General features: G+C 44.9%; 1 protein-coding gene across 1 annotated transcript in view; it reads left to right on the top strand.

Annotated features, from left to right (window-relative positions):
• Nucleotides 1-1,909: 1,909 nt before the first annotated feature.
• The window catches only part of LOC126528952 (kinesin-like protein KIF19), a 170,688-nt gene continuing 146,131 nt past the window's right edge, over nucleotides 1,910-26,466 (top strand). The window contains exon 1 of the mRNA XM_055069498.2: nucleotides 1,910-3,056. Coding sequence (XP_054925473.2) covers nucleotides 2,994-3,056 — 63 coding nt within the window. The 5' untranslated portion in view covers nucleotides 1,910-2,993. The remainder of the gene's footprint in view (nucleotides 3,057-26,466) is intronic.

Here is a 26,466-nt window from a genome sequence, read left to right as displayed (position 1 = left end):
AACTACTCATTAAAATGTTAATTAGTGGGCCTTTCTAATGAGCTCCCTAGGCTTTTCTTAACATGCGCCGCTTCCAGTAATCTACCTGAAGATGTGAAACGGTGCTATTTGCCACAGAATATTTGTAGAAGGTCTCCTGGAACACAGAATATATATATATATATATCACTTCGAGTTTTCAAGTGTCTTGTGAGGCACATGGACATCGATCCAACGCCCCGGGCTCTGACCAAGTTCGAGCCAGCCGCCACTGCTGTTGTTCACACCGTTTTGTGAATCCGTGAGGACACGTGACCAGCCCTCAGTCACGTAAGTACACTCGTAGAGGGCGGTAGACTCGAAAAGGGCCAATTATTCAGGCCACACTTGTTCCTCACGTACTGCTGCGCACTTCATTGTCACTAGCCCTTTTCTCTTATTTCTTTCTTTCTTACCCGAAGGTTTCCATGACTTCGGCTTCTAGAAACAACGCCAACAAGGTTGCACAACAAAACGAAAGAGCACCCTATGTTCAGTGCCACCCACTTTTACGCGATTTGTTTCCTATTTCGGTCGCGAGGAAAACAATTTTGAGGTTCTCGAACACAACCCAGTTTCGCCACGGCCCTTGGGGACCGACCGAAAAAGGAAAGAAGCAAAGGTGGCCGAGTTTTTAGGCGTGTATCCTTGTCAGCAATAACGCACCCTGTAGCAGATTGCCCCACTACGGCAAGCAGCGTCGGAGCCCTTGTGTTGTTTCCGAGTTGCTACCACCACGCCCATCATTTTCGCCTTTGTGGCTTTGCTGATGACGTCAGAGCCTTTTAGAAATATAAAAGCTCCTCGTCCAGATAAACGGTCGTTGTCTCTGGCTGACCCAATATATGCAGCAGGACGTGGTGTCATGAGAGTTAAGACACGAGATGAAAGGTATGCGGGAACTCTGAAGTCGCAGTTAATTTTTCCTTGCGTTCACCCATTGTGGAAGCAGACGGCTGAAGTGAAACTGGCAAAAACTACAAAGAGCTACGAGTTTACCAGAAGAAACTAATATAAAGAGGCAGAGAGAAAAAGAAACAAGACAGAGTGCCATAAAAGTTGGAAACAAAGAAAATGCAAAATAAATAAATGAAACAAAGTGTGTCATTGCCTCACCGACGACGGCGGAACATCGACCCTACGCCTGCCGGGCTCCGGCGAAATGCAAGCCTGTGCGTCGTCTATGCGCTGTCGCGAATACGCGAGGACACGTGACCGGTGCTCGATCACGTACGCTGTCACGTGACTGCTTCCCATCGACTGGTGCTACGCTGAAAAGAGAGCTCCACCCAGCAGTATATCGTCCGCACGCCGCCCTCCGGCATCGATCCCTTTTTGCTTTTCCCGCTTAAACGGAACGAGGTGCCTTTTGCCTGTGCCAGACGACCAGTGACGGCGGCGGAACGCTTTGCGAAGTTGACGCCGGCGGCGCGAGCCAGAACACAGTGTACCGGAACGCGCGCGCGGTTCGTCGTTCGTCGTCTGCTTCTCGTCTGCACGCTTCCTGGACGTTCATCGTGCACTCTGCATAGCGCGTGCATCTGCCGTCTGCTGTACTTCTGCACGCTTCCCGGGTGTTTGTCTGCCACGCAGCAATAGTTCTTGCATCTGTCGTCTGCTGTGCAAAGTAGAATGGCAGTGATGCCTCACCTCAAGCTTAGTGACGTCTGGCTGTCTGGCCGCGTCGAGCTATAGCTGTGTCGCCTGCTCCGGAACTTAAATCAGTCATCTGGCTTGCAGCGTGTTACATACTATATCGTCTTCTCAAGAGCTCGAACTATGATGTCGTCGACATTGAACTTCAAGCTTGTCGTCTGCCGCGAAACGTGTTCTATCATTGGTCGTCTCGTGTAGTTATTGCGCAACTGGAAGAGAGCTCGTCGTCTGTTACCTAAAACGTGCTTACGTGTGCTGTTCTTCAAAGTCATCTGTCACCTATGACATGTTCGCGTCGCCCTTTCCCTGCGCTGTTGACCTGAATACGACGCAAGCACGCCACTTTCTCGTCACAGCTCACACCTCATGTGGCTAGTCGAACGCGCACCGCATCGACGACACACTTCTATCGACAAGTGCGTTGCCTGTATTATTCCTCTTATTCCATGACGAGGCAGCTGCGGTTTTGGACGCACTTCTACCAATGAACGACACCACGACTAGCCGTCCTTTGGGAAGATATCGATAAAGACAAGTTTCGTCGGTATGCGCGAGCCTGCATATCAACGCGCGACCGGCTGCAAGGTCTTCTGCTGACAAAGACTAGGAAGTGCGCTTTCCTGGTCAGTTATTAGTTGGGTCGTGTCGTTAGGGCGACGAGCTGACTTGTGTCGCCAAATGTGCAGACATCTACTTCAACGAGCTTTGGAAGATTTGCAGCAAAAGTGACATCGAGGTGGGCATCCCGGCACGTTGCCAGCTTGCTTGACGTCTCGGAAAGCAGTCAGTTTACAAGAAGCCTATCGAAAGAGGGGTACAGCCGACTGTTAAAACCGGTAAAATTTATTTAAGGCATTTGACCTACGTCTAACATGTGTACGACGCCTGCCTCCGTCATATGCAGCTGCGTCATCAGTTAGTAACCACTCCCTTCCTTACGACTTGCACAGTGTCAAAAATGACACGCTTTGCCCAGTCATCCTTGAAAATACAGCATCTCCTTCAGCGTCTGCTGACAACGCATCCAACGTGCCATGATTGTGCGAAAAGGAATGCCAGCGAACACTGCCTGTTATCTGCTAGCGATCATCATAGCCTGCTTTAGCGTCAAGCACAACAGACGGCTCATTTTAACGGCAACCTAGAAATATTGACAGAGGCTGCTTGGACGTCGTCCTATCTCAACTAGCGAAAGAAACTCGTATGATGGTGTGCTGTGCCTTCAACGGGAAACGGTGAACAATCGCTAGCGTCCATTAGAGCAAATGCAATCGACGTGTCGTAGGACAGAATAGCCAGCCGTGAACTAAACAGGTGACATGGCGAACCGGAAGGCGCCCGCCTCGGAAAATGGCGACGAAGCCAAAGTACAGCGGCTTCTGGTAAGGAAACATTTGTCTTCTTCCCCATTGTTCTTATGTCGTGTGCGCAACAAGTCTCAAGGATTTTGTATACTTTTGTAGGTTGCCGAAGGGTGTGATATTTACTATCTGTATCAGGACACGGTTCTGAAATTTGGAATTCCGAATTTTGTGAGCTCAAACCTCACATCTATGAGGTTCGGTTTTCGCTACCCTCGGACCCGTGACTTCCGACGAACCTTGGTGTATAGTGTGGGTTCACCACCTCGATAGTCTAGGCACGCTTTGTACGAGGCGTAAGTGTGCCTTTATTACGGAGTGGCATGATAAAAGCTAGAATGTTTTTATTGTGCAGTTGTAACACGGACTGTGACAAAATTTATTCCATAAATATAAAGTACTGACAGATGGTAAGGTCATCTTGATTTATTTTGACCGCCCTGGTTTCTACTTGATTCAACTTGAAGAAGTTTCATTGTGAAACGTCTTATTCTGTAAAACGCACGTCTGATCTATGATGAATGTAAAATAATAACGTAAGATTTTAAAAAGCGGACTCAATTGCCAAACCAACTGGGAGTTTTTGCTGAAGCAGTCTTCCATATATTGTACTTCTTCGTACGATATAAGCGATGTAAATTTTTTCATGAACATTATAGTTCCCTGGCAAGGTTTTACCACTTTACACTCCCTACATCTTTTTTCTTTAAATAAACTTGGGGTTGTGATATAACTCAATACTAAGCTATTGTTATAAGCGGAGTGCAAATTATTTCACACGAAACTCGGAGGGGAAATAAAAATGCAGCCTTGAGCTCACTCTCAGCCGAAATGCCTCAGCCCATGACCAGAATTTTCGGCATTAAGGAAAAAAAAAAAACTCGGAAGTTTACATTTCCAGGCATTCGCTTGTAAAGCGCGACTGTCAATTAACCTGTCCAGATAGCTCAACGTGCAAATAAAAAAAAATGAAGACTTTTAACAAAACTCCGATGACAGCCCTGAGCTTGAAGGACTGCATTCGTCCTTATGTCTATTGACTTTTGAGTTTTCATGAAGTGTTCGACGTCAATGCAAACTCCCTCTGAAGGGCTCGGTGCTCCAAACAAGTGTTCGTGGCACGCTGGTACGATTGCGTAACGTGTCGAGTTCCCCTGCAACAAACGCCTTCAACGAAATGACATGCAAGACGAAGAACTAAATTTGTCCCGGTTCTTTTGGTAGCTTGGCGATGCGTCACCTTTACAGCGAAGTGCCCTGTATAACGAATAATTTCGGAGGCCCCAATTGCACTTCGTTATAAAGGTACTGGACTGTATAAAGGACTGTATTGCGCTTTCATTTGCTTAAGTCTTTGCCTTCCCTAAACTTACGATTATGAAGTACGAGCCAGAAGAGATTAACCTAAAGAGGTTATCGCTGGCTTGCACGGTCGTCATCCTAGCCGCCATGTTGGGCGACCAGCGCGGAAAGAGGCTACGTCCGCTGGCATCTCGCGCGGTGGTTTTCTCGTGGTCCTGGCACAGACGCCAGCCGCGCTCCAATTGTGTCTCTATGAGAATGAATCAGGTTGCTTAGGCAGTAAATATTATGGCATTACGTGATTAAAGCAGCCATATTGCAGAACCAGCACCGTCACGTGCAAGCTATCAACACACACGCACACGTAAAATATCAAACTTGACGCTCACAAACATATGCACATGCACTAAGCACAAAAAGACACACATTCGACCAACCGAGTGGCAGCTGCAGCCGTTGCCGATGTCTTTAATTATTGTGACAATATATATTTAATTACACTTGCTGTACTTACTGCCAGGCTCTTTCCATTTCTATTATTTCTGCATCAGTTAAGCGTGCAGAGCACCTGGGTGAATCGCTCCGTGAGTGTATTACGAACGTGGACCGTACCATTGTGCAACTCGTTTTACTCGTGCGGGTCACGTCTGCTTGGCAGCCTCACTAACCTACCCGCGCTATCACATGACCGCGGGCTGCGCTGACGGCTTAAGCTTGCGTACTCGGAAGGACTATGCGCGTTTTTTTTTCTTACTTACCTTTTGGCATCCGTATACTGATATCCGCAGCGGAGGGTAGCTAAGCGTAACCCGCGGTCAGCTCCCATACTTCCCGATTGTCCGAATCTATTTCTCTGTTCGTTAAACACACATGAGCGGTGACATTGCGTAAGCTGACGTAATCGCCGTTTTAGAGAACAGTCAAATCCTGATGGGTGAGAGTGAGCCTGCGAAATTTGGGAACGCGATATCAGTCCACTGGAGAGACAAGAAGACAAGAATAGGCGGGAATGTAGCCTCGTCAGACCCAACGAGATTATAGCGACACAACAGCGTTTGTATTTAGTTCCTATGGCCAACAGGTCATTTGAAAACCTGGACGAGTAAATGAGGGATCTTATGGCATAGCTCTGCAACCACAGAGCAGCCCCGTCATGTATGGGGGAAAAAAGGTTGGGAAAAAGGCTGCCATTTTTTTAAAAATAGAAACTGCTGAAGATTGCAAGATTTCTTCAAACTAAATTAGCAGGTTTTCAACTTTGTTACTCAGCAATGAAAAATAATGTCACAGATTTGTAAATTGCAACTAATACTGCACATAAAGCAGACAAAACTGGTGCATTGCGCGCCCGTCTGAATCATGCCACTAATTTGTGACGGGTACCTTGCAAAACCCTACTAAACGTTGTTACAAGTTCACGTAAGCGGCAAATTCATATAAACAATTTACTGTTTTTGGTGCAAAATTACAAGTTTGTAAATTTCGTGCTTCCATTTGTTTATACTCCGAATATTGGTGAAGTTTCTGGAGAAGATTTGGGTCATGAATAAAAATTTTGCTGCCTACAGTCGCTACAATTGGGCTTTCTCTTGCAAAAGCCACAAGTATTACTTTCAAATCTCCCCAGGGGTTTTCTCATAGACGCGTTTATGCGTTTAACACGCATTTGAATAGGTGGCATGAGAGTCGGCTTTGATATAGACCTTCCCGTTAAAGCTTTTTTTTTTTGTTGTTGTTGTTTAGGTAAACCACGGTGCACTGTTTCGCGGACGCGTTAGAAGTACGAGCAAAGGTGCAACGAGAAAAGAAGTTTTGCTAAGAAGCTGCTATCGAAAATACATGAGAATGGTGAAATAGTTTTCCTCGGCATGCTGTGCACCGAATTCGATTAGGTTTGCTGCACCTAAAAGAGAAAACAAGAAATGCTATGCCGATTGTAGAGAGCAAATTTTTGACTAAAGCCATCATTGTATTCTTGAAACAAATGTTGAAAATGGCAGCTAACATCAAGAAAAAAACACAGTAATGAGATTTGCAACTATGTAACTCGGTAATAAAAATGATACCGCACTTCTGTAAAGTTCCCCTATTGACACATCTAAAGCAGGCAAAGTTAAGGAATTGTGTACCTGTCTAATAGATGCCACTAATTTGTGAGTAGGACTTTCCCAAAACCCTCGTAAAAGTTGCAAACTTTTACGGGAACTCCGGTATATAAACTTATTTGTGCCAGTGTCAGATGTGGTTTTGAGAACGACGACATCTGTGTTTGATCCAATGTTGTGGCTTTGTAACCATTATGCCCTAGTTTTGTTTTAACTTGAAAGGTTTCATCATTCTTTGCAAAAACGATTCTAAATCGAAATTCTGCTTCCTTCAGTCGACAGAACTCAGCTTTGTCCCACAAATCCAATAGGCCTCATTCCAATTTGTTCCCCAGTCTGACAATGGGAACATTTCTGCGTATCAGAAAAAGATGTGCATGACCCCGAAGTAAAGGTTCCTCTCAAATTAAAACAGCTGCACTTGTATATATTGACCCATAAGCTATAACGGCGTCGTACTTCGGGAATGCTGAAACACTTTCTAATCTCCGCTCCGTTCTATCACCTTGAGAAATATATCCACCCTTTGTGCAAACCGCGCTCGGTACTTTATTGTCAAGAACACTGTGGCACGCTAATAAGCTGTTTGTGACCTGGAAGGACCGGGCGTGCGGTGTTAAGGGAAAGAAAGTCGCGTAAGACGGACGGCTAAGACGGACGGATGGCTAACGAGATAAACCTCAAAGAGTGCAATTTTTCTTTTCGAGAGCATATACTGTCAAATCTCGGAGTACTCACTGGCTTGCCAGAGTATGAAGTGTTTGCACTGCACCCTAGACATCACAGTTGTAGGCTGTGCGAAACTTGTAACAACCCTGAAAGTAAAATTTGCATGCCCCGTATCTGATAATCTTATCTGGCATCGTTTGTAATCTGCCTTATATAAAGAACGGCATGCTCGCACATACAGGGTAATTATTGCACAAGAAAATTAGGAGGAAGCCTTATTTCGGGAGCTGATATTTAAATGAAGTGAAAGGGCGAAGTTGTATTCCTTGGCATCAACTCGCACGTTTTACTAAGGCCGTGAAACGTTATCGCAAAAATTGGTGAGAATGGGAAAATTAAAAAGAAAAAGAAAAAGCCGGAGCATCAAGTATACACCACTACCTCAGCAGCAAAAACTACATCCTAATTCCGCAAAACTGGATCTATGGTCATGCCTAAAGCGAAAAAACCTAATTTATTCTGCACCGATCTCAAACATGCGACTAATTAAGACTTTTGAAAAAGAAAGACTCGTAAATGTTGGAACAATTTCACGAAAGCTGTAAAATGATTCATCACATCATTCCGCTTCAGATGCTCTAGCAAATATAGTTTACAGAACTGCAATATCTGCCTTTGGTGGAGAGCTACAAATTTGCAATCTTTTCGGTTCAGTTTCTTTTTAAATTTACCAATCTGCAGCAATGTTGCCAAAAAAATTTGTGGGCCTAATCGACATTCTGGTTCCTACATTCGGTAAAATTCAGCTTTGCATCTTAAACGCCACAAGGTTATTCCAATTCAATTCAGCGGGTGACAGCATTTCTGTCATTCATGTATGTTTGAATAAGGAAATCAGCACGTGTTCTGTGGTAAAGCTTTCTCTGCAGACTGGAGAGAAAGCAATGAAATCGCTCCAACAAACACGCGCAAGGAGCAAGTTTTACATAAGTCGCACACTGCGTTATGCGGCGACGAAGATAAACAACGTGCTTGACTTGACTTTACCGGTGAAGTAATCTGTATCGGTGAGCTGCTTTATTTGCATGCGCTTCGAATACTACCATCGACCTTCGCGTGGTGGTGAGAACCACGACCAGAATTTGGATAATACCTGGTTTAGTTAGACGTTGGCGGGCGCTGTATAACAGAGTCGTTTGTCAACGCCAGCTCGACGAAGTTGTGTGGATGGCAAAAAAAAAAAAAAAAAATGTGTCGCGCCTGCTCGGGTCTCTGTGATGGATGATTGGGCGTGATAAGTCTTTTATGCGGATACTTTCTCTTGTTTGATTTTGTTTCCTTAATTTAGACTGCTGAGTGTCGACAAGAAGCGTTGGCGCACAGTAAAAACTGCGCTGGCTTTCTCAATCGGAGCAGCCTGCTGTTGTCTTATAGAAGTATAGTGATAAAAATGATGCCGATGTTCATCTGTATTCTCCTACACACGGCAGAATAAAGGAAAATGAGTTCTGCAACTTATCACAGTGACCGCAAATAAAGACGGGGACAGCGGAAGAGAACACAAGAACGACACGGGCGGTGTCGTTTTTGTGTTCTCTTCCGCTGTCCCCGTCTTTATTTGCGGTCAATATGATATGCAGTAAACACCAACTAGGCCAAACTGAAGTTCATCTGAAGTTCTACAACGCCTTGGGTTTCCACGTGACAAGGTGAATAAAAGGTCGGTCGGGTCGGTCGGTCGGTTATCGATCGATTGACTGGGTCACTTACCTAAACGAGTATTCTGTGGGCAAACCATTTGCTGACTTTCGACCTACTGGTAAGGACGCGCAATTCAGTAACAGAATTTTGCCTTTCATTCTCTCCACCGATAATCATCCATCAGCTTCTCGCCGACGAAGGTAAAAGAGAAATTTGAAGTTACGCGGTCTGCAAATCAAAACTAAATTAGGCTTAGAGCTATTGGTGTCTAACAGTCTGCCACAGAAGAACGACTGTGGCCATGGACATGTACACGAGGATGCAGGCTGTATTATAAAATTGCACTTTCACAATGCCGGAAAAACAGCTCATACGGGAAAGGAGGCTTGGTAGGCGAGAAACCAATCAAAAACGAAAGGCTGATGGCGGTACCGCCATGAAGTTCCAGCACTAGCCAACAGTGACGTCATGGATGTTGAGGGCATCTGCTGGGCCCTAGTTGATTGTTTATCAGCGATGATGTACTACACTGTACCACAAAAAAGTCGAGAACTAAATTTGGCACACTTTCTGAACATTTATCTCGCCATATCGGCCCGTATACGAAGAGAGACTGTAAAATTAGTGACGTCACGTCGACGTCACGCTGACGCTAATGTTCGACGCGAACTGTTCCAAAGTATTGACGTGTGGCCTTCATTTTCTTCGATAGTGATCAGCCTCTTGCCGCTATACACTACCCTAAATGGAGTTTTGAAAAGAATGCTTTATCAGTCGAAATTGATTTCGTGTTTCGCCTCAGTGTCCCTCTAAAAAATTTTACAAGACGTCGTACGACGGCCACGTACTCTTCCATAGCACAACTTAACCTTACGCGACCAGTATAGCTCGAGCTCTGTGATAACCATCACGTCGATGCCAGCCCCCACATTCTCCTGCTTCTCTATTCTTCAGACTTGTCTGCATGCGTGTCAAAATAGCGCGCACGTGCCCGAAAAATAAGAAACAAGGCAAATGACGGAGAAGACGAATTCGCGAAAGGCTCCGAAAGGCGTTTCGATGTTTTCTCTCGCAAAGGCTACATGGAGCCGAAGATTGGGCTCCTTCAACAGTGGTAGGAGCTAACAAGAGCGAAGTAATGCAGACACGAAAGCGCATACGTAGATAGCAAGCAAGAAAGAAAGAAAGAAAGAAAGAAAGAAGGAAAGGAAGAAAGAAAGACGTGTTAAAGAAAAGCACGAAAGAAAGATACGCTATCATCGACCACTTTCGATTCAATCCCGCTTTTTCCTGCATTCGACGTTTTCGGTTTCCCCCGAAACAAGCCATTCTAGGAGAGAGGGAGAGAAGGAAAATGAATAGACCTGTTGGTATCCTTCCTCAGGTGAAGCCTGGTCGATAAGCCTCACGAAGTTATACGCGCGGCCGTTGCAGCCCCAGCAGCAAGCGCAGCGTCCGAGCATTGGCCGAAGTGATGCTTCAAGGTCTCGGCCGTGGGGCCGGTTTTCTTGACGTGTAGCGGGTCTGACGACGGAACCCGTGCATGATTGATGACGTCGCAATCGGATCAGACATATGGCTCACAGCTTCATCGACTCGGTCGTTCTAGTCCATGTTCTTGCACTGCTTGCCCTTGTCCCCTCTAGGAGCAGATTGAAAATCTTTAAAGGGCTGCTGAGTGCTTGAACGTCATCACCATGGCCCAAAAGCTATTACAACTCGAAAGATAGAAATCTCTTTCAGAAGCAAGGACCCGTCTCTATCGTATAGGAGAGCGCTAGTGCTGTCGGCATCGGCTTGGCTCGGTTCGGCTCGAAACGTGGTTCTGTCGATGAAGTGATCCAGCGTGAAACAGAACACACCAATCCGTTCTCAAGTAACGATTCCCGTTTGAGATGTGGGTTGAAACATTCCTTCTTGATTCTTGTCAAAGTAAGTAGTTCCTGCTGCGTCGAAGACTTTTGTGATCTTGACGAGAGCTAAACCATATCTTACACTGAGCCTTCTTTTTCTTAATTTCAATTTGTGCCTCATCCATGTCAATAATTGCTGGTTCACAAATCTGTAGTGGGGGAGGGGGGTTGAAGTGAACTAGTGGAAAGCGAGGTATTTTACACAATAAATAATTATATGCCAGTTAATCTTTTATCTTTAGTACCCTAAGTTCCCTGTAGAACTATACACATTAGAGGTGGGAGAACAAACGGCTATGAAGGCAGTAGTTAGGGTTAGTTGGTCTATCATACTGGAGTCCTCTCCCCTCCCCCCCCCCCCCCCCCGAAAAAGAAAAGAAGAATTGCGCTGAAATGACACGAACAAATACAAAAAAAGCAACACACGGCGATATACTACAACGCCGTGTGTCGTTCTTATCTCTGTCTTTCTCTCTTTAGCGCTACCTAGGATGCCAACGTTACTTTCACCTGATCAGTAATAAGTAAAGTAATACATAACGCACTTAAACAAATTGGCAAATCGGTTCTGCGGAAGCCCGCAGGGTGAAGGAATGTTGAAGAAAAGAAAAAAAAAATTTGCGTACACCCGGGTTTTTCGCACGAAGCTAAAAAAGAAACACATACTGGTTTCACAGAAAGAAAGCTTCGCAGTTGAAAAAAATTTTGGACCAGGTCAAATTTTTCTTGAACTGCAACGCTTTCTTTCCGAGAAACCCGTACGGGTTTCCTTGGTAGCTTCGTGCTACAAGACGGATGAATGCCCATTTCTTTTCCCTTTCGTGCGCCTAAACAAGCTTAGAGATGTATATCACTTCCTAAGGAGACAAAAATCAGCAACTTCAAAGACGAAAAGACTCCGGGACAGCCGGTACGTTGGCATTCATAATTTTATACTCTCAGGAAAAGAGATCACATAAGATGGTGGGGTGGAAACCGTCAAAAGAGCTCACATTGTGGCGTACTTGCGTGGCCTCACTCGCAGCAGCTGTGCAGCACACCAACTATCGGTGTACACGTAATCTCATTACGGCTATCTACGACATGCCTGTGCAACTGTCCACGTCAATGACTGTCCAGACGATAGTCTGTACTGCTGCTATCTCCGTCAAACAAGGCTATATATGCCAACCATTTTGGCGGCATACATCTATGACGATTGCTGTCGCTCATATGTGTCATGATTTGCAGTGTTCTGAGACTGTCGTCTGGCCCCGTGACTTTTTCAGCGTATTTTCAAGTTAGTATAGCACTTTCCGAAGACTAGCGATCTTCCTTTCCTGTCTTTTTTTCCCTTCATTTAAAGCATTCGGTTTCCTCACTAATCTCTGGAAAAGCCTCAGAGACAACGTAAGCAGCAGTCGGCATACAAGGGAAGCCTTAGACTGGAATCAACGTTTCAACAACAGGGATTATCCTCCTGAGATTATCGTCAAGGCTTATGGGTCAATCCCTGTTTGCTAAGTGATTCGCTGAGCCTTTGATTTTGTGCCCATCTTTCATTCTGTACACTGCCTATCTTTACCAGGAGCTTCAATTAAAAGCAGCTTCGACAAATCCGCTCAGTCCTTGGGGATCGCTTTCGAGAACTCTCTGTTGTTATGGGCCACCCCGCCTGTGAGACGGGAAGGATCTGGATCAATAAATGTCTGCTGCCCAATGACGTGACTCGGTTTTTTTCCGCAAAGTAGCTTTCGCATCTCATTTCGTTCATAATCTCTGATTATCATAATGATCTGTCTTCTGTGATTTACGTTCGAAGTGTTATTCTACCATCGAACCTTCCCACAAATGCAGGTAGCTTCACTGTACGATGCGAATTGATTTCCAAATGTTCCAGTAATGTTTGCATTGCCCTGCCGTTCCTAATGATCATTATCTCTCGCTATAGTTATCAGCGTAATATCTACAGATAGAATTATCGATGCTTTTGTCAGGTCTCACGGTCTCGCCATTAGTTTTTTTTTCTCTCTAAAGGCAAACAATGACATTGCGGTGCCGTTGTATGCATGGAAATGGCGGGAGTTTGGTGCTTCGAAGCGATATATTTCTCAGAAAGTCCATGTGTCTTGAATCAGACGATCAGACTCTGGCGATCAATATCCTGTTTGTCTGGGGACAGGTTGATCTGGCTTGAAACGACGCATGGAATGCTCGTTTCGCTGTGTATTACTATGTAAATCCTTAAGCACTCTTCAGCAATTAGTACGCCTCCGAACTCATTTACTACGACGGCAACAGAATTTCATAGGCAAGATCACGATCTCTTGAAAAGCAAGTCCTTTATTTTTATTCTTTTTTTTTGTTTTTTTATGCACACGACGTCATGTTCGTTCGTTACTATATTGCTAGAAGTGGCCTCCGAAATACGTACACATCTGCCCCCACTCTCAGTCGGCGTGGTGCACAAATTACAGCCGTACAAATTACCAAGCTCAAAACTCGAGCGATAGCTCAGTTATCGAACTTGGTAATGTCGACATCCAGCGCCCAGCGAGCGCTCCCTCGCACTAGCGAAAACGGATCTCTAAGGATATGCTTTTGCGGATTAGATGTGCCGGAGGTAATTGCAGAGCCGTAAATACGACATTGCTGCCACGTTATGGACATCGTCTATTTCAGCCCCAAGCTCAGCTGTCGCCCAGCTTTTGAACTCGTTAATTCGATCAATAGCTGACTTATCGCTGAAAACTGAGCGACAGCTCGCTTTCTCATTAGATATTCCGCTTTAGCTCTTTTGTAGGCTTTAGTGAGATGTGAGGTTACTTTGTATACCCTTTTTAAGAAGACATCAAGCCCGGATCTTTTACTACATTTTCTATAATAGCAAAACACAAAAATGGGCATCACTGAGTAGCTTTGCATGTGCTCAGAGTAGAGAGAGCCTTGGAAGGATTTCCATGAAAACTCGCTAAGCGGAAGAATTGTGTTTACAACCCACTGTTAACGCATTTAGTCGGACATCGCGCTAGGGATGTGATGGATAGTCATTTCGAGAAGTGAGTCGACATTAACTTCGGCGTTAGGCTGCGGAAAACCCTCTGTGGCGCATGAAACGTGAATCAGCATCTCTATGGTGACGAATTATAATCGATAAGCCATGTCGTTGAACGGCCCCAAATGTTTCGGGAAATTCGGTGCAAGATCGATCGCAGTGTCGGCCAAACCGTGAACGTAACGCCACACTGCTGTTCTGGAACATGTGGGACAGTGACTGCATGAAAATCGCCGTGTCACTGCTCGTGCGCGTGATATCAGAACATCTTAAACTGAAAAGAGATTTGTGACCAGATCTTATGCGACGATTTAGTGAAACGGAAACTGAATGTAAAAAGAAAAGAAAGTTGGCCCACATGCTGACAGACGAACAGAAAACAACCAGACGAATGGTTGCTCTTGAACTTTTGTAATGGTCGAGAAGTGATTGGACATTTGTGTTAAGCATCATTGGCTTAGATGACAATTCATGCTAACCCTATAACCCTCAAACGAGGCGACCAAGCAACGAACGGCGAGGTGATGGTTCCCATCCCCCTGAAGAAGATAAGCGACAACGATCAGAATCAAAACAACGTTGATTGCATCTTATGACGCCATAGGCGCGAGGTGCACCGCGAACATTTGCCAGAAGGACAAACGATGTACGATCACTTTTAGACTGACGTGCTGAAACGCTTGCGGCAAGTAATTAGGCGGTACTGTCTTGATTTGCCGCCATCTCGAAAGTGGTTTTTTCTTGCACGACAAGGCGAGGCCTTACGCTGCTGTGTCAGTCCCGGAGTATCTGGCCGCACATCATGTTCTTGCTATGCCACGTCCCTCGTATTTACCCCCACCTTCCACCGTGCTATTTCCTTTTGTTTCTGTGCGTGAAGTGAAATTCACCGCCGAATGTAGGAAGTGTAATGAAGATGTGGCAGCAATACGAGCTGCAGCGACTGACTGCTGAAGGGTGTCCCGGATGAAGCTTTCTCTGCCTGCTACCTCTATCTACAGAAAGGCTGGCAGCTGTACGTAGATAGCCGAGTGGATTACTTTGACAAGACTTAGTCTCATTATTTTATCAGATGAATAAAAGTTCTTTTGTTTAGTACGATCTCAGATCTGGCACATTTGTGATAAAGGTTGTATGACGTTAGCTCTGTAGGTGCTGCTCAGTTTCCTGTCATGCGATATGACCATTTGTTGCTCGCAATAGCCTATATTGGTCCTGTATATACGTTTTTTTATCACTGTAGTAATCACCTTGGAGAAAAATAAAAGAGGGCGATAGCTTAGTGGCTAGCTAATCCGGTTCCCGACTGGATATTGATAGTGGGAATGAATTCGTTTCCTAGTGCCGGCGGTAGCGGGCGAAACATATTCTTTCTTTCCCAGATATTGAAGGTTGTGGGGAAGTCCCGAGTTTGACCCACGGTTAGCTCAAATGGGCGACACCACGACTACGGCGCTGCGACAAACTATTGACACAACGAAGTATTAGTTTTGTGTGCTGCTTGGTAGACACTGCGTCACCAGATGTCGCGATCAGCGTTGTTCCTGCCGTACACCTCTACGGTTGCCCGGCAAACCACAAAGGGTAAGAAGTTTGCCGACACGCTAAAACGTGGCCTAAGCTATTCCATGCCGTGATGATACTGCGTAGCTGACATCAGTTCAACAAAACATTACGATGGTGCCGCAGCGATACACAGGTTTCCCACCAAACAAGCAGACGAAACAGGAGTGCACATGACATGGCCGACGGTGCAATAGCTTGCGTCACAAGTCTGCGCGCTCACGTGATCATCGCTGTTTACAAGCGTGCCTCTTGCTTCACGGGGAACGAAGTGCTCGTGGAAATCAAAACCCCGACTAGTAGTGAGACTCCAGCATATATAACTAAACAGTCGTCGCCCGCTGGGGCAAACGAGTTTCTTTAACATTATTATTTGGGCAATAGCTGCTGACTAGCCGCAAAAAAACACAACCTAAAGAATTTTGGTTCCGTACTCTTTTCACCGCCGCCACAGTGAATGAAAAAAGAAAAAGAAAGAAAAGGTTCTTCAAAATGAGGTTTCAGGCACATACAGAATGCACATTACAGAATCGACAATTTTGAAAGCAGAGAAACGTTCCGAAAAGCCAGATCAACCGACCGTGTTAACATTATCGTACCTCACGTAACACACTTAAAACGAGACGTAAGGCCGCCGTCCCGCTACAAATGCCGCGTCACATTTTCGTTGACCCGACGGCCACAGGGTACAGTCATGGCGAAATAAAAAAGGAGCTAAACAAAGCTTATATTCAGAGGAAAAAAAAATGTTCAAGTGGCGTCATTCCCGGAGGGGGACGTGAGCGCAGAAAATTGGAAAAGAATGGTGCCCCTGCTGACAGGCACCTCCTGGCTAAAAGACAAAGAAAAATAAAACAGGAAAATGAACGCCTGGCAACACTGGTGCGTCGTCTGCTCCGTCGTCTGCTGTCACGTAATCGGGTCGCTGGCTTTCAACGCAGGGGAGAGTTCGTTTTTGGAAACGTCCGGTGCTCCTTCGCTTTTGTTTCTTGCGCCAAATTTTGTTTTTTCCGCGAAACCTTGCTTATTATCATACTCAAGTACTTTTTACTGGAGTACATGTTATATGAGGCGTGTGCGGTTTTTTTTTTGTTTTTTTTTTCCTTGTCTGCATGTCGTCTGAAATGAAAGCAATTTTCAGCACTTTTACCTCTTTCTGTGTCGGTTACCTGCTACGAAATTGCGAAACCTAAACTCATGTTGCAAGTTCGCCCGAGTACATAGAGGGAAACAGGTACCTGTAAATACCTTAGTAGTGTAGTAATATTGAACGCTGAATATGAAAATCACCATTCTTGTAACACTTTTACTTCAGCTCACTGACTTGTCCATACTAACCACTCTGTCCTCTCCTGACACGATTTCGTTTTATGGTATTTTCCTTCATTACACGTAACCGTTGGTTCAATAATACTGCAACGTAATGATAGCTGTATGTCGCTCTGGAATTCAGCTTAGTACTTCCTGCTTCACTGTATGCTACGTTCATCACCCAACGTCTGGAGTAGCATGTATCACCTGCACCCAGGCAAACTGTTAGTGCTACTATAACAATCGGCATCCCTCTCTCTCGCGATCTCATCATTCATAGTGACTGAATTCGGTCCACATTATGGTGATTGCAGTTCTTCACATGACGTCATCAAAGAAACACTAAAGAGGAAAACGATCTGCATAAATGGTGCCGAAACCATGGTTGTCATATACATATTTCCGCGTCCATCAACTGCTTCCGGCGCATGCAGTCGGCCATAGCCTTCGAGATTGGTATCTGTTACTCAAAGGGATCTGTCAGGGGGTTGTGGATTTGGACACCACCTGTTAGTAAAATAACCCTTCAAGGATACAAAAGAAAAGAATCATGATTTTACTGTGAGAAAGTTCTTGTTAAGTCAGAATGTTTCGTTGGAAAAGATGAACTACATTGTATTCTAGAAGAGCCAAAGGCAGGACACAGCAAGTTCCAAGAACTTTTGCTCAACTACAAAAGCCGAAATACGATAAAATACATCGTAATCTATCACGTCACACTCGCGTGTCAGCGCTGGGATTTTGACGCGAAGTTTCAGAAAATTGTATCCTTGACAGCTTTCTCTTCTAGTAATCAACGTGTCACCGCTAAGTTGTCGAAAGAAGTAGCCTTTACAGACTGCTTGATCAGTCTAAAGCAATTTAGGGTTTCTCTAGGGTTTCTCTTTAGTGTCCCTTTAGAGCACAATGTGAAATGGGCACGTGATGTCTTTCGCTCACAAACACATGACACGCCATGAGATCATTTCGCCCACAGGCTCAACGAAAGCTGAGGGTGCATTTAGGTGTAGCCGACACTGTCGCATACAGATTTTCTATCCATCATCGGCAGTGTAATTTCTAGCGAAACCGATTTTAATAGGGTAGACACGTGAGCAAGAGTGAGTACCGCTACTCTGAGAGGCACGTACATTTGAAGGAACCGTGCGTTGAAACTTATTTTCTGCTCTACTGATATACATACCCACGTTGGCGATGGTGTTATTTGTTGTGGTCGAGATCCGTTCAAAGCAGGTTATATCGACCAAGATGCCAATGAAGGGTTATGTTGTACTGCAAACTCTTTCTTCATTCTTCTTTTAATCCCTCGTCCCCTCTCCCCTGTGCCGGCTAGCCAACCGGACGTCCGTCTGGTTAACCTCCTCGCCTTTACTTGATTCTTTCCCTATTTCTTGTCCGACGGTTGCGCGCACCCTCAACTGCCACTTGATTCCGTCTCCTCTGTATCCCTTATTGTCCCGAGATATTACGCAGGGCCGCCCATCCCGTGAACAGCCAGGCAAAAGTGTAATGAATTAATGCTGGCAGAATGACCAGTTAGCTTTTCATATACATCGATATGCTTTCTTTAAAAAAAATGAGCATCATTGGTCTTCCCTGACAGTTGCATCGAGACTGCCAACTTCGGTTATTCTGGCACTTCGGCCCTGACGCTAATGCACGCTTTAATTCTTGCCGAGACCCGTATTCTCTAAACACTTCTTACGCGACACTCATTCGTAAGAACGCGTGATAGAAAGAGCGGGAAATAAACACCAGCAAAGGCTGGTTGACCAATGAGAAACAGCGCTTATCAACAAAAAGCTTGGTCAATTCGACCATTGGAGCGGAACTTGCGAAGCCTTTCGTTCGTGAGTACTCTCTTCCAAACACCACCCCTAATTATGACTGGCATTGCCATTGGCTGGAATTTGTTCTTACGGAGTTTTTGCCATAAAAAAATAACAATTTTCGTCAATGTGGGCCCCGATTCACTGGGACATTTCTGCTGCTTGCCGTACTATGTACACGTCCTCCATAACGGCCAAATCGCGTTCGCAACCAACAAGTCACTCGCAAGTCAACAATTGGAAGCATATGCAGAGGACGCACTTCTGTGACCTCGAGTGAACTTGGCCTCGTCTTGAACAACAACGCATATGCGCTCGCAAAACGACGCGCTCAATAATGCACCATCGGCGTGGACGAAGTTCTCGCTACAATATTTTGCGTGACTCGTGTTCATCACCCCGCGATGCGAAAAAAAAAAAAAAACAATGGGAAAGGGTCCGTCCAAGAAAGGCCGTCCCGCAATTCGCGTAGTTTCGGCCAATCCCTCCTCCAACCAGACGCTCAATATACCTCGGCCCTCGATAAGGGGGTCGCAATAAACGACCGATCTTGAAATGCATCGGTCTGGATTAGGTACCTTGACCGCGACTCACGGGGACTACTCGTATTTCGTTTTGTGATGGGGTTCTTCGTTGAAGCAGTAATGACATCAGCGTCCCAGCGACAGCATATTTTGTTGTTTTCGAGGAATGAATATGTTACTCTTTCCTACTGGGATACTTTACCGCGGGAATCAACATGCACGCTCACGATTCGTTGTGTTTTTCGCAGCAGTGTTTGTACAACGGGGATGCGAAGTTGGTACGGAGTTCATATCCTTACTGTGTGAGCGGCGCGGTATATACCCTGGCAACATGAAACGCCTCTTCCCATTTCCCTTCCTCCCGTACGACTTCGTTCGGTGGCACTGGTATTCTTAAAAAAAAGAATAAACATTTTACCCTCCCCACCCCCCCACCCCATAACCCCGGGGTGCAATAAGAGAAAAATGTAATAGGAAGACGGATAAAGGATTGCATACGCACGACAAAGCGCACGCTGGAGTGTCAAAGCCGCCTGTACAAGGCCGCTCAACCGCACCCAGTGCGATAGCGCCTGGGCACTCTTTGAGATAGATAGGGAAAGTAGTCTACGAAATAGTCTACATAAGACGTACTGCATGTTTCAAACTATTTCGTTACTAGGGCGCCGTAGTGGAACCAGGCAAGTGTGTTCGAGGATTTCATGACCTCGTTTTATGAAAACAGGTGTTTTTAACTGTTTATATAGTCTATAGACCATCAAAAACAGCATATGTGGCATAAGTTAGCACATGGCTCCAGGTCCATAGAATGTGCACACACTCTAAAAATAAAGGAAGCACTGCCAACAACTTTTTTTTTTTCTAGTGTAACCGGTTGTCTCATATTTACCTCAATTTTTCTCGAGTTCTAATGCAATCCCTAATAAAGTACGTTTCCACCGAATGGGCACAAAATAAGTGAACTTCCTCCATTTAGAGTGGGCAAGCTTACTCTGAAAACGTAGTTAAGTATGATATAATTACTTACTACCACAAAGGGAGTTCTTAGTGCTCCCTTTGTACTTTAAGTGCAGGCATTTTGCAAATTTATGGTCCCGCACATAAGAATTGTCTACACAAATTCTCTAGCTTATCTTAAGACAAAGGAAGGAGTTATAAAAATGTAAAGTTGCGTCAGGTATTTTTTTTTTTATTCTTCAATACAGAGCGGTATTTTTTATGGTTAACAGAATATTTTTTTAATCACCCGTGTCATGCTGCAGAATTCTACTTTTTGAGCTAGATCATTCACAAAGGCGGCAACTATTTACACGGGGAATTGGAATGAACGTTCCACTAATTAACAACATTTTAATAATTGGCTTTTGAACTTACTATATTAGGCACGTATGGTAATTTTTCGAATTGTAGCCCGGTGACTTCGTAAGTCATATCCACTTGGAACAAATTCTGAGGATGACATCAGGTTCGAAATATGCGTACCCAAAGTTTGTGACGCAATGCACTGGTCTTCCAGTAATTTTTTAAGCTTCCATGTATAAGAATTTTTGTTAAAATAAGTGAAACAGCGCATTTTTAGCGGAATTTTGACAGGGCTTATCTAAGAACTAGTTCTAGATTTATCATCAGTTCCAAGTTGTTGTGTTTTGAAAATTCACTGGCTTCAGTTCGTGTATTGCGGTATGTGCGCTTAGTTAATTAGTTGATAGACTCATGAGTGAAATTTAGTTATTTAGTAAAATATGCACTTTCATTTCATATGTAAATAGTAAATTTGGGCTATGTATGCCCAGATGAGGTTTGAAAAATTCTATTGATTAGAAAAAACGCCTTGTGTTTGTATACACACACATATATATATATATATATATATATATATATATATATATATATATATATATATATATATATATATATATACAAATGCAGGGTGTCCCAGCTAACTTGGACCAAGATTTTAAAAATACCCTAGAGCTCTAGAGAAATCGTACCGACGGCATAGTAGGCGCAGTCGTATGTACTTAGGGCCAGCATTATTTTTCATCACGAAGTATTAATTAATTACTTTTAAATAGTGAACTTCTTAATTGGTGCTTGAATCGCAAACATATCAATCACAAAGTTGTAGGGCAGCTTAAATAACCTCCGAATCAAGCATTTATTACGCAATCCTCCGAGCTAGTGTCAGAAAGTCTAAGGACTAATTACCTATCTCAACCAACTAGTGTCGAGAAGAGCTTTATGGATTATGTATAGCAAAAAGAAAGAAGGAAAGTTCAGTCGACAAGCAACGTAGTTTTCAAAACACCAAAGTTGTTCTGCGCTCTGTGAAACACTTTTACATACATTACTGGTTTTTCCAGCTGCAGTTGTGGCTTTGTCTCCCTGTCTTTCTACTCCTTTTATCTCTCTCTCTCTCTCTCTCTCGTTATACGTTGCTATCGATTAACCGACCACTCCAGAAGCTAAACGGCCGGCTCACCGATGCCACAGTTAATGACCAACATCAGCTACGTAGCTCGCCTGAACAGAAGCGAAAGAACGCGAAATGCACCGCTTCAAAGTAGGTAGAAGAAAGGAAAGAGAAAGAATAACGGACGGGAGCCGACCTTCACGACGATCGCCTAAGTGCTTTTGAAAAGCAGGCCACCAAGGCAAGGGCATACCACACGCTAACGGAACGTTTGCGTCCAAAAGGATCAGCCGAATACGAAGCGGGCGGGGGGGGGGGGGGGGGGGGGGGAGGTACGTATACTGGGAAAGTAATATGCCTGAAAGGCTGCGACTCTATATAAGCGTACGCGTGCTCGGTCTTTGTTGACAACGACTACGCGGGGATACTTTCGAGGCGGTGACGTCGTGCGTACGGGAAGCAAAAGAAAAAAAAAAGGCCCACTGCGCAAACTTGACCCGGTAGCGAGAGTGCAACTATAATGGACGCTGCACCACAAAGAAAAACGTGCAGTGCGGGGGAAGATAGGCCTGGTCAGCAGTTGGTCGTACCTCGACGTTTCGTAAACGTATAGAGCAAGAAGACCCGTTCACTCGGGCCCACACGCCACCGTAAACTGCGTTGCATCCCTCTAGATCCCGCGTAAATCACTCATGCTGCAGATTATGCTTGCATGAGACCTAACGAGCGAGAGAGAGGGAGACAGAGGGGCAAATCTAGAAAATGCTGTGTTGAAACTTTGTAAATGCCAGTTCAGATTAGGGAACGTCCTCGTGGATCGTATAGAATATTGAAAGTAATAGCTTTCTTTGGCCTCTTTCGCCAATTTTCGTGGTAGTCGGTCTTTCACAGGCGAGACAAGACACACGTCCTCTCCTTCAAATGAGCTGCGGTGCGGTGTTCCTGGAGACGCCAACTTTTATAGCTATGAGACACGTGAGAGCGCTGGGGCGTTTGATGTCGTGGTAGAGCGCTCGGGACGGCCACCCTCTCCCACTGTGGCGACTGTGAGAGGGGAGGATGACGGCCACCTTCCCCTGCCGCCGCTCGCACCGCTGGAGAGAACGCATATGAGGAATTACATTTTATGTATAGACCGTTTTTTCGTAGGCGCCGCCATATTGTGAACGCAGTGGCGCCGCCTATGAGCAGCGCCATACTGGCTTGGGTGAAAGCGGTCTTTTGCATGGCAGGTATACGCTCGGCGGCAGATTCTGGCGTTTGTTTTCGCGGTCGTGCTTTCTGTTTAGTATGACGCGCGTCTTCTACATGGTAAACGGTTCTGTGGGACTTGCTGAAGTGGTTTAAGGCGTCATGGCCGGAATTTCTGCTGGCGTTGAGGTGGACGGAACACGCAGCGCGATGTGCGCGCGCATATTTGAGCCTACAATCAGCCTCGGAGATCAATTGTGTATTTCCGAATGTTCCAATCAGTAATGTGACCTTATTACAGTATTATCCTCTATTTCTAAGCTGCGGTTTAGGAGCCATGAAACATACGCGACGATCGTAACAGCGCGGGTACCGTTCTGCTACGATAGGAGCTGTGCTATTATACTTTGACAAGCGTTCAAACTATTCGCTGCAGGTTACATTGCGTGACTACTTGGTTGGATGGATGAGGTTTCCACCCATGAATAAAATAGTTTTGGCTAGTAATAGCAGCATACCTTATACAGTCTGAATTAAGCTTGTCCAGCAAAGCGACCGTTTACGAACTGCGCGAGCGTCCTAAGCAGTATTAGGTGCTGAATTACAGATATCTTTGTTCTATATAGCGCATGGTCCAAGCATACGGCATCAGCGGTTTTATATTTATAAACGTTGTGAGACGTTAGCCCGTTTTCTCTTGCTTTTTAGAGAAAGAGGATGATAACCGAATTTTTTTTTCGGTTGTGTTCGTTCAGTTCTCTACGACGTACTCACACGTATTACGGAAATTTTGCGCTAAAAAAATAGCCATCGCATTCTTTTTATGCGAACCCTCTCATATATTATGGCTGTATACAGGCCAAAAAGGCAATGCCGAAGCACACAGCTTATATATGTATCGCGCTGGCTCACCAACCGCAGTGATCGCTGTGTTGAGCAGCGCCACGGGCCTCATGCAGCAAGGCTAGCGTAGACATATGGTAATTTCAAGCATACTACACTTGAAATGCGTGAGAACGATGCCAGTGTATCACAAATATTTGATAGCGCCTGCCGCTCAGATGTTTCGTGGTTGCCTTAGGTTGGCCGTGCACGAGCATGCGCTCTTACGTTTTATGTTTTACTGCCTACGCCGATCGATCAGACAGTGAGCTGATTTACCACTTAATGCTGCTAATACAGATACGCCGGTTTTCTTTGTTGAATTAAAATCGATATAAGCAAAATAGTAAACAACGCATACATGCACCGCGATTGATAATGCGCGTACACCGCGGCTGATTATGCGAGTCACATTTTTGCGCCCCCAAGACATATTTCTGCCTACAGTAGTTACCGATGCACCGAAAGGCTTCCCTTACGACCTTACATGAACGAACATGGCGTAAATTTCACAAAGTACGATCTAAAACATCTCGAAATCGTTCCGCAGCACGCGACAGCAATACTTTCAAGCAGCGCCGCGCCGGATCGCCCAAGCCAGAGAGGAGGAAAGGCTCTCCGCGCGCCCTATCCTCCTCGCCCGATGAAACGGTCTATAGGTTCCTTTACAAACGCCACAGATGTGCTGATTAACGACTCTATTCTCTACGGAATTACACCTAATGAAATAATCGCTACGTAAATATCCTCACACTAATAATGTTTACGCCGTCGAGCACATCATTTCTTTAGTAAAGCGAGTACCATAGGAGAAGCGTTCGGCTACTCGCTTACGTTGAAATTCGTGGTCGATGGTTCCCGTAAAATCATTTTTTGTCTGTCTTCTGAATTTATTAGTGCAAAGCCATTATTAATACGGAGACGGCCTATTGACTCTTCACAGACTACTTTGTGCACGTGTGCATCTGGTTCGTCCCCGCACAGCCTAAAGACACGCCGTCAAAAGTCTATATATATATATATAGTGCGACAATCTGTTGACTCTCTTTGAACATCCAAATTATTTTGACTCCCTTTCGGTGACATTGATTCACGTTCGACAAATATGCATGTCTGCTATCAAGAATAACTATGCAGTTGACTCCCGTTTAATGGACCCTTGCGAGACCACAAGTTTTGGCATAGAAATAACAAAACGGTGGCGAAATGAATTGATCCAAATAATTTTTATTGTTTGAACTGTATGTTCATCGACAGATTACTTGAATAAAGTGTTACAGTAAACATACATGTAATTGCTGGTCGATGGCCCATAGACCTCAACACTATCGTCGGCGATAACAAAATCATCAAAGAAGACGTCGCCCAGGGCACAGCGCATGTCATCGTCATCATCACTACAAGACAGAATACGGCAGTCGCTGTTATCACTTGGAGAACCAGCAGCGCCGTCTTCTGTTTTTCTTGTGTTTTCAAGCGTTTATGAAATACTGCGCGCACGAGGGGACGCTGGGGGGGGGGGGGGTCAAATTAACCGTAGCGACAGGCTCTCGCGTATGAACTAAACGAGTTTTTCTCCCAAAGCAATTTGCGGCTTCCCACCGGGACATTATAGTGCGTTCAAATTAAGCAAAGGTGGAGTTAACCGAGATCAAATTAAGGGGAGTTGACTGTATAAGTGAACTAACTATTAGAACTGAAACAGTCTATTGGTGTCATACAGACAGCTTATAGAATACTTCGCCTTCATATGAAACATTTCTTTATTCGTACCGCATTGACATGTCCAATTTTCGTAAATAGGAGCTCCCTGTTGACGCTGTCTTTTCGATAGTTTTCTTTTTATCTACATGCATATATTATCAGTCTATATATGCGTAACCTACTAAATTCCGGTCCAACATCTGTACGCTCGCTTGAGACATCTTTGTAAGGGTCCACTTGTGTCTCATAGACAAGGCATTGCCCATTGGAATTGCCTCTACATAATTTTTTTTTTATTAAAGATTGCGGGAAGTTTATCGAAAGTGTCTCGACAAGACCTCGGCAAGTGAAGCTTACTTCATAAAGTGGTGTCCCTATTGCGGCGCTTACATATGCAAATTTTTTTACGGTAGTCATAAGGCTTCCACGCAAGTTTCGCATCATTTTCAGTGAGAGATGCGTGCCATCATATCTTTAAATTAAGCTCACAAACCGGAACATGACAGAGACAAACACACACTTTTTCGCAATTACCCAAGAGTTGAAATTGCCTAGGAACTATTACACGCTTTTGTTCTCCTACACAATTACCACCTCTAAACGTAGCAAACAAATAATTTGATAGGAAGCTTTTTCTTAAGTAGCTCACTGTTTAGTTATTTAATCGTGTGTTAAGCTAATTAGCGCTAACGCCATAAGGTCTATTTTAAGCTTGTCTGTCGGTCTCTCTATCGTCCATTATCGATTTATTATCTCTCCAGATGTCTATCTACCTTTCCGTCCATCTATCTCGCAATCTATATATCTTTAATTTCGCGATGCCTCTTATTCCCTGTCTATCGGTATATTTCTATCTGTCTGTACATCTATGTGCTTTTTATCAAATATCGGTTTATCACTAGCTGAAATAACATCTATAGTTTCCACAGTGCTGCACAGTTTTGCAGTAACGCGAATGGTCCATCACGGTCTCTCCACCTCTCCTCCTGCGCGTTCAGCCAATATCGCTTTCCTTTTACGTGCAGCCCATTTCGCTCTAAGCCGCCTATATATGCTTATGCGGCGCCCGCTTTTGTCGGACCCGGATGGATTTCCTAATCGTCCGATGGCACGGGAACGGCTGGTCGATACACATCGCGTAGGAGAACAACAAAAAAGGAAACCGCTTTTTGCATTGTCCTGCTGGAAGACAAAGCCAACTGGAAAAGTGCTGCTGGCCAAGGACGTCTGACGTGACCAGTTGAAACGTAAAACGTTGGCAGTGCGCGATGTCATGTAAGGGTCTGTCAG

This window comes from Dermacentor andersoni, chromosome 8, assembly GCF_023375885.2.
Source record: "Dermacentor andersoni chromosome 8, qqDerAnde1_hic_scaffold, whole genome shotgun sequence".
Taxonomy (NCBI): domain Eukaryota; kingdom Metazoa; phylum Arthropoda; class Arachnida; order Ixodida; family Ixodidae; genus Dermacentor; species Dermacentor andersoni.
The sequence above is the reverse complement of the archived record's forward strand: the minus strand, read 5'-3'. Positions and strand labels throughout refer to the sequence as shown.